At 34.9% G+C, this 9,047-nt stretch overlaps 1 protein-coding gene across 1 annotated transcript; it reads right to left on the bottom strand.

Annotated features, from left to right (window-relative positions):
* Positions 2,509 to 7,464, bottom strand: LOC109718441. Its single transcript, XM_020244686.1, has 6 exons — positions 7,402 to 7,464; positions 6,566 to 6,883; positions 6,005 to 6,205; positions 4,308 to 4,361; positions 3,726 to 3,875; positions 2,509 to 2,892 (listed from the first exon to the last, which is right to left on the bottom strand). The coding sequence occupies exons 1-6, from the start codon at positions 7,462 to 7,464 to the stop codon at positions 2,509 to 2,511; spliced, it is 1,170 nt and encodes a 389-aa protein (XP_020100275.1).

Genomic DNA, 9,047 nt, shown 5'->3' with positions numbered 1-9,047 from the left:
GATATATGCCGATGAGGAGGTTGGGGCGGTTTGGAGAGAGAGAGAGAGAGAGAGAGTAGCGACAATTCACAGCAAAAGTGTAGTAAGGATATATGCCGATGAGGAGGTTGGGGGAGTTTGGAGAGAGAGAGAGAGTAACGACAATTCACAGCAAAAGTGTAGTAAGGATATATGCCGATGAGGAGGTTGGGGCGGTTTGGAGAGAGAGAGAGAGAGAGAGAGTAGCGACAATTCACAGCAAAAGTGTAGTAAGGATATATGCCGATGAGGAGGTTGGGGGAGTTTGGAGAGAGAGAGAGAGTAACGACAATTCACAGCAAAAGTGTAGTAAGGATATATGCCGATGAGGAGGTTGGGGCGGTTTGGAGAGAGAGAGAGAGAGAGAGAGTAGCGACAATTCACAGCAAAAGTGTAGTAAGGATATATGCCGATGAGGAGGTTGGGGGAGTTTGGAGAGAGAGAGAGAGTAACGACAATTCACAGCAAAAGTGTAGTAAGGATATATGCCGATGAGGAGGTTGGGGCGGTTTGGAGAGAGAGAGAGAGAGAGAGAGTAGCGACAATTCACAGCAAAAGTGTAGTAAGGATATATGCCGATGAGGAGGTTGGGGGAGTTTGGAGAGAGAGAGAGAGTAACGACAATTCACAGCAAAAGTGTAGTAAGGATATATGCCGATGAGGAGGTTGGGGCGGTTTGGAGAGAGAGAGAGAGAGAGAGAGTAGCGACAATTCACAGCAAAAGTGTAGTAAGGATATATGCCGATGAGGAGGTTGGGGGAGTTTGGAGAGAGAGAGAGAGTAACGACAATTCACAGCAAAAGTGTAGTAAGGATATATGCCGATGAGGAGGTTGGGGCGGTTTGGAGAGAGAGAGAGAGAGAGAGAGTAGCGACAATTCACAGCAAAAGTGTAGTAAGGATATATGCCGATGAGGAGGTTGGGGGAGTTTGGAGAGAGAGAGAGAGTAACGACAATTCACAGCAAAAGTGTAGTAAGGATATATGCCGATGAGGAGGTTGGGGCGGTTTGGAGAGAGAGAGAGAGAGAGAGAGTAGCGACAATTCACAGCAAAAGTGTAGTAAGGATATATGCCGATGAGGAGGTTGGGGGAGTTTGGAGAGAGAGAGAGAGTAACGACAATTCACAGCAAAAGTGTAGTAAGGATATATGCCGATGAGGAGGTTGGGGCGGTTTGGAGAGAGAGAGAGAGAGAGAGAGTAGCGACAATTCACAGCAAAAGTGTAGTAAGGATATATGCCGATGAGGAGGTTGGGGGAGTTTGGAGAGAGAGAGAGAGTAACGACAATTCACAGCAAAAGTGTAGTAAGGATATATGCCGATGAGGAGGTTGGGGCGGTTTGGAGAGAGAGAGAGAGAGAGAGAGTAGCGACAATTCACAGCAAAAGTGTAGTAAGGATATATGCCGATGAGGAGGTTGGGGGAGTTTGGAGAGAGAGAGAGAGTAACGACAATTCACAGCAAAAGTGTAGTAAGGATATATGCCGATGAGGAGGTTGGGGCGGTTTGGAGAGAGAGAGAGAGAGAGAGAGTAGCGACAATTCACAGCAAAAGTGTAGTAAGGATATATGCCGATGAGGAGGTTGGGGGAGTTTGGAGAGAGAGAGAGAGTAACGACAATTCACAGCAAAAGTGTAGTAAGGATATATGCCGATGAGGAGGTTGGGGCGGTTTGGAGAGAGAGAGAGAGAGAGAGAGTAGCGACAATTCACAGCAAAAGTGTAGTAAGGATATATGCCGATGAGGAGGTTGGGGGAGTTTGGAGAGAGAGAGAGAGTAACGACAATTCACAGCAAAAGTGTAGTAAGGATATATGCCGATGAGGAGGTTGGGGCGGTTTGGAGAGAGAGAGAGAGAGAGAGAGTAGCGACAATTCACAGCAAAAGTGTAGTAAGGATATATGCCGATGAGGAGGTTGGGGGAGTTTGGAGAGAGAGAGAGAGTAACGACAATTCACAGCAAAAGTGTAGTAAGGATATATGCCGAGAATGATGTGAAAACGACACTTAACAGCAATGAGAGAGAGAGAGAGGTTTGAGGGGGTTGGAGGAGTAGCCGTATATAGGAATGATGTGAAAACGACACTTAACAGCGATGAGAGAGAGAGAGAGAGAGAGAGAGAGTGTGTATGTGTGTGAAAGAGAGAAAGAAATTGTGAAAGAGAGAAAGGCCAATTAATATGATCGAAGGCGCGCAAAATTCATTTTTAATCAGTAAAGCTGTCTTAATTAGTTTGTTTAATTAATATGCCAAGTACGTAGTAAGTTAAAATGTGAGCATAGTTGAAATTTAGTCATTCACGAGCAGACGAGCTAGCTTGCTGGCAATTTCGGTCCACATGTAGAAAAATTATTGGATCTGCGAAAGCAAAGGATGAACAAATTTTATTCAGATTATTTTACGAACAAACAAAAGCTTGGATAAACTCGCACGCATGCACGTACGCATGCATGCATATGTACGTATGTGCATGTTTAGTGTATACGGCTTTCATGGTGAAGTTCCGTCACAATATTCGCCGCCAGGTCCCCCATAAGCTATATAATATCCAGCTCCCGGAGCCGGCAGGTACCCAATGTCGCCATAGTCGTAGCAGCTGGGCTGTGTGACTATCTTGCCCAAGGGCGGATCCTGCGCTCTGACGCCGTTGCTGTTGATCGCGAAGTAGTTTCCAATCAGGCCCGTGTACCCGATGCCGGCCGACGGGAGATAACCGCTCCCCATCTGCGTCGACGTGAATTCGGACGAGGTGAATGCAACCAGCCCGCCGAATACGTTTGCAAGACCCTCGTAGAACATCGGGAAGTTGAATGCAGGGATGTAACCTATCTCTTCTAAAGCGAATGATACCCACCATTTCTCTTCTACATTATCCTGCGAACAAATGCAAATACATGAACTGGACCAAGTAGAAAGATCGATGCAGAGGTGTTACACATTGTAAAGCAGAAAAATATTTGGATAAAAATGTTTGCATTTGCTTCGACAAGGTCAAAAGATGTGAAAGAATTTGATGTAAAGGTACAAAATTGCATGTGATCATGCAATTGTTATCAACTTTAAGACAACGAAAAGTTTGTTTTAATTAGTTGGCGCTCGATTCATATAAGATCCTGAACTAGGTATCGATAGTTCGTATACTATTTTGACGAGAATTGATATATTAGTAAATAATTTAGAAAAACCTTAGGACAACTTTTTTTTTTTTTTTTTGTAATCAGACTCTACATTACAACTTTTTCAAAAAAGTGAAAGAATAGCATCAAATGATCAGCTCATCCATCTTACTAAAATGAGCTACTGCAATTCACTCCAAAGAGGACTAGAAAGATCATTTTAGTACGTACTACAAGAGTGAGAATATTTCAACTGCCATGGATTAAAATGCAATACAAATTAAAATGTTTAAATAAAAAGCCGAGAAAGGAAAAAATGTTGCAGCTAGATAGCACAGGATCAAATGACACTTCATACTCATGTGATGAAAGTCTAAGATTCAGAATTTAACTTATTAATTTGATGTACTCTATAATGAAGTTTGTTAAACTATTATTAATTCTTTTGTTACCGTCGATTATTAAGACTATTTAATAACTTTTACGCACAAATTTTTTGGACGGTGCAAATTGATCATTTACGTAATTTTATGAGATAGGTTGTTTTCGACATAAAAATAAATTAAAAAGAGAAAATAAAAAAAGACATACGATATGGATGGTGACCGGTACAAATGTCTGTGTACCACCCGGTGTGGATGGTGGGGTGAGGTAAGAGCCGAGAGCCACCTTGTTGTTGGTTTGGACGAACCCTGGGCTGCAGTCCAGGTTGTAGCACCGCGTGCTCGCGCCACCGTCGTTCTGCACCGAGAAATAAGCTCGAGACATGATAAGATTGAGACGGTAATTAATTTAAGAAATTAAATGGCAGAACAGTACATCATAAACTTCTGAACTTTGATCTGACTATTTACCACCATCCAAATTATAAAAATATTTAAAAGAAAATTATATAAACTTTAATTCAGTTTAATTAGTCATGAAGCTTTAGCGACATGAAATGTGTACGCATCTCGTACTTCTGATTATTCATAATCATCCAAATTATAAAAATACATTTAAAACAACTATATAAAAATCACTTCAGTTCAATCAGCTATCTAAGTTTAATGTATGAAATGAGCGTATCATATACTTTTGAACTTTGATGTGATTATTCATTGCCATCAAAATTTAGAAAGAAGTTGCATTTAAAAATAAGCAAAAAAAAAAAAGGAGAAAAAAAATACTTACGGTCCAGTACACGAATAGTCTAGGTAATGTATCTCCGAAACGACCAGGATATGCCTGCGAAGTACAGCCGAAAATGGTCAAAAGTTCTGGTTCATACACTAAATTGGTTGCTTTAATTCATTAATTGTTAGTAGTGATAAAAAAGAAAAAGAAGATCTTTATTAGTTTCTCTACCTATATCATAAACGTAAATGTGCCCCACCTCTCTCTATTTTTAAAAGTTACCCTTGGTGCCCAGTAAACCATCAAACTAACAGGCAATAACAAATCACCTTTTTTTTACCAAAAGTTAATATTTTGCATTAGCAAATTTACTTAACAGAAAAGTGCATGCATCCATATTTTTTTTGCTAACTATATGTTATTTTGCAGACTTCGCTAGATCATAAGCAATTATTGTTCATTTTTCCATACATAAATTAATTTAATATAAAATACTTTATGTAAAGTAATATAAGTATGTTTTGCAAGTAATGGTACTGATATATACACTCCAAAAGAAACCTCCTTCAACTAATTAAAAAACTATATTAAGTTCTTGTCTTATCAAAATTTTTTTTTTAATATTTTAATTTTTAAAAAAATTAAAATTTAGGATGTGAGTGTAAATTATAAATTCTCTTTTGAACTGTACAAGTAATATTTCTCTTGCAAATTAAAGGAATAAGACAATGTGTGGAAGCACATGGACCACATCAATATTACGAGGGTATAGGGTCTATCCTGCTAGAAATTAATAGTCCAAACTTATCTTTTAAAAGCATTATTCTTAGTTAATATTACATAAAGCTCTCTGCCTAAATATATTAGTAGTTAACTTGCAACTATAATTGCATGCTTGAGATATATATGCTTATTAAGGCTTCGTTTGGTTCGGGATTAAGTAAAAACTAATTATTTCAGTGATAGTTAAGCTGAGGTTAGAGTAATTTTGTGTTTGGTTGAGAATTGAGTTTATTCCAGATATAAGTAAAATAGTTGTTGGTTGGAGTAGATGGAATAAGAAGGATAGTGAGTAGTTATAAATAGAAAATAATAAATTTGCCACATTTAAATAATTAAAATAAAATTTTAAAATTTAAAATTTAAAATTTAAAATTTAAAATATATATTTTAAGATTATAAATTATAAATTTTTAAATTTACAAATATATAAAATATTAAATTAAAATTTAAATAATTAAAAATAATAATTTAGAATTTAAAATTAAAAAATATAAATTAATTTTAATATTATAAATTAAATATTTTAAATTTTTTAAATATAAAATATCAAATTTAAAATTTAAATAATTAAAATTAAAATTTAAAAGTTAAAAATATTAATATTAACTTTAAGATTACAAGTTATAAATTTTTAAAATTTATAATTTAAAATTATAGTAAAAATTAAATAGGGGTGGGATTAATTTTAATTTCACCTTTATTTTTTGGATGGGGTTAGCTAATCTCACCCTAAATGGGCTAATCCGGGCTATTCCATTTCCGGTGGGGTTAGGGTTGCCCCATTTGAGATGGGATTACCTAAACTCACCGCTCTACAATCATGTTTGGAGTTAGGGGGGGATAACTCCTTATCCCCTTTAACAATTGACATTGAAGCCACTGGTCCAATTGCAAATGCTCTCCCCACAAAAAAAGAAAAAAAAAGAAAAAAAAGAAAAAAGAAAAAAGAAACAAATAGAAAGTGTACGTACCGTCCAACCGGCTACTATTTCATATGGCAGATCAGTAGGATACTGACCGGTCGGCGGTTCATGGTGCCTGTCGCCGCTTCCTCCAATTGCGATGTAATTGGCGGAGTAACCGTCCGGCTCCGCAAAAACATCCCAAACGTAGATATCTGCAGCTATGCCATGGTATGGAGCTCTCGTGCAGGTCGCCACAGCATAAGCGTACTGAAATATATATTATATAAATAAATTAAAATGAAGTTTTCTTAACTACTAGTAAACCAACGTAACAATAAAAACGAATTTGAAATATCTCTTGTTTCAAAGTGCCAAATTAATTTATCAAAAGAATTGATTCATTATAAGGTTTTGCCTACTATAAAAGACGATCATTAATGTGCTTTTATTATAAATCCGTCTCCACAATAAAATTAGGTTATGTCCCAACTCCTATCCTCTCTCACCCATGGATCATAATGATGCACAATATATATAATAATTATAATATGCAAAGATTTTGATTCATTCTAATATATATATATATATATAAAGAATGTGTTGTTGCATTAAATAAAACATGCTTACATGGGGTCCTGGACTGCCGTCCTCGACTCGCAAGCTACCATTAGGGAATGGATGGAAGGCGAAGTTCGCTGCCGCCGTCGCGTTCTCACGACGAGTATTCCGTAGAATTGGAATCGTTCCTTCGGGACAGCTTCCGCTCTGTTGCCACTCCTGTTGCAATTCGGGCGGCGGCGGAGACGATGCGTTTGATTTGCTGCCAAATATCTCTCTCGCCGATACCGTGGGTCTCATCTGAATCTTATGATCTTTGAGTAAAGGACTATTGAAAGCTGGCTGCTTGTAGATGTCGACGCAGTCGATGATATCCCCGCCTTTGCTCTGTAGTAAATACAATATAATTAGTTGGACATAACAGTAGTCGATCGTATACGCATACATGTAGAATAGTTCGCCTTAAATTTTGCATTTTCGCCTATGTTTTGCTTAAATATTTTGGTCAATTTAGACTAATTTTCCTATTTAAATTTTACAACAGTTTAATCATTTCTTTTTTTTTTTCTATTCTTTTTGGGTACGACTTATAATGTCTAAGCACCAAATTGTTTAATCGATCTTTTCTTATTTTAGCTTGTTATCTAAAACTTATTTCTGTAACATAAAATCTACAAAATGTAGATTATAGTAAATACTTGTTTATTATATCTAAAGCTTCTCTCTAATTCACAATATGAACAATTCATAATAAGTTCATTAATTAATAGATGGTGATCAAGGCATACACAGGTATATTACTAAGAGATCTGTGCCCATCTATGTTTATGCAGGGGTCTGCCCCTAAGCACCAGCATACATACCTAGTGTATTTCTGAAAAAATGAAATAAAATAAAGTGCTTACCACTATGGTCTTCTTGATTGCTTCATCCTTAGAAAGTTCGGCAGCCGTTTGCCCGTACACCATAGTTATTAGCAATATAAAAATTGTTATAAACAGAATTGAAAAAGCCATTGCAACCACGAATATCTAAATCTATACAGAATGTTGAAAACAAGAGGGACTTAAATAGCAAAAGGCCGAAGACATAAAAAGAAGTAAAATAAAAATGGATAGAATATCTGAATAATTTTATTCCTTTTTCTAATTATAAATAGTTGTGCATGAAGTGAATTACTCATACTGCATAATTACTTAACTAATTCATATTATACTATTTTGGAATAACTAGTCAACTTTTGAATTTTTTTTTATAATATTCCAATTTTAGCAATATATATCTATATATATAGAATTTATTTGTGATTGATTTCACGAAATCCAATAACTTCAATAATTTAAATAACCTTTTAGCAAATAAAGTCAGACTGTTAATATAATAATTGATAACTAATAGAGTCATTAAAATTGGTAAAAATTGTAACTTAAATAAGTAAAAATATTCAAATAAAAAAATTAAAAGTTGAGGAGGCCTCAAGTAAAAAAAAAAAAAAGAAAAAGAAACTTGAGAGAGTCCTTACATCACACTTAATATTTGATAAGTAAATATTGTAAGATTTTTTTAAAAAAAAACTAATTATATATATATATATACAATCTACAATGATCTACAAATCCTATATATAATAGGTTTATAAACAGTAAATATTAAAGCCATTCCGAGCATGAATATAAAAAGAAGTAAAATAAAAATGGATAGGATATCTGAGTAATTTTCTTTTTTTTCCTAATTATAAACAGCCTGCATAATTACTTAACTAATTCATATTATGCTATTTTGAAATAACTAGTCAACTTTTGAATTTTTTTTTATAATATTCCGATTTTAGCAATATATATCTATATATATATAGAATTTATTGGTGATTGATTTTAAGATTCTTTTTTAAAAAAAACTAATCTTATATATATACAATCTACAATATCTACACATCCTATACGTAATGGGTTTATAAACGGTAAATATTTAAAATTTATGAATTTTGATGTACAAATTTTTTGAGATGTACAAATTTTTTGAGATGTCATACAACATAGTGTTTTTTTTTTTTTTTTTCCCAAAGAACCATACAACATATGTAATAAATTAAATATTAATTTAAAGGCGTCTATGATAGATTTTAGGCATGTGGTGTATATACCTAACGTACAAATTCACCTGGGGCATGTCATATATATATATATATATATATATATAGTTGTTTGTTTTTACTGTAAATTTATATTGTCATAAATATTCTCCTTTTTAGTATGCCGTTCACCCGTACACCGTAGTTTTTTGCAATATAAAATTTGTTATTAAACAAAATAGAAAAAGCCATTCCGATCATGAATATCTATATCTATAATCTAAAGGGCGTGGAGGGTTCTTTATTTATGGACACATATCCGTTTTGAATATTTGGTGCACCCGGTGTATCATGGATTAAGTGAAAGAAATATAGATATTGGGTTTGTTGGGTGCTCCTTCTGTGGACCATGGATCTACTATAGACCCTGGGTGAATTGGATTTGTAGTCTCTTATTAGGCTGCGTTTGGTTCGGATATA

The sequence above is a fragment of the Ananas comosus genome, linkage group 12, assembly GCF_001540865.1.
Source record: "Ananas comosus cultivar F153 linkage group 12, ASM154086v1, whole genome shotgun sequence".
In the NCBI taxonomy this organism is placed as follows: domain Eukaryota; kingdom Viridiplantae; phylum Streptophyta; class Magnoliopsida; order Poales; family Bromeliaceae; genus Ananas; species Ananas comosus.
Note: the sequence above shows the minus strand (reverse complement) of the source record. Positions and strands in the feature narration are given on the sequence as shown.

Excerpts from the sequence above, each read along its gene's own strand:
- LOC109718441 (XM_020244686.1), bottom strand. The coding sequence starts at position 7,464 with ATGGTGTACGGGCAAACGGCTGCCGAACTTTCTAAGGATGAAGCAATC. Across the intron at positions 3,876-4,307 it reads GACTATTCGTGTACTGGACC|AACGACGGTGGCGCGAGCAC; the intron begins GTAAGTATTTTT and ends TTCTCGGTGCAG. Across the intron at positions 2,893-3,725 it reads TACCGGTCACCATCCATATC|GATAATGTAGAAGAGAAATG; the intron begins GTATGTCTTTTT and ends ATTTGTTCGCAG.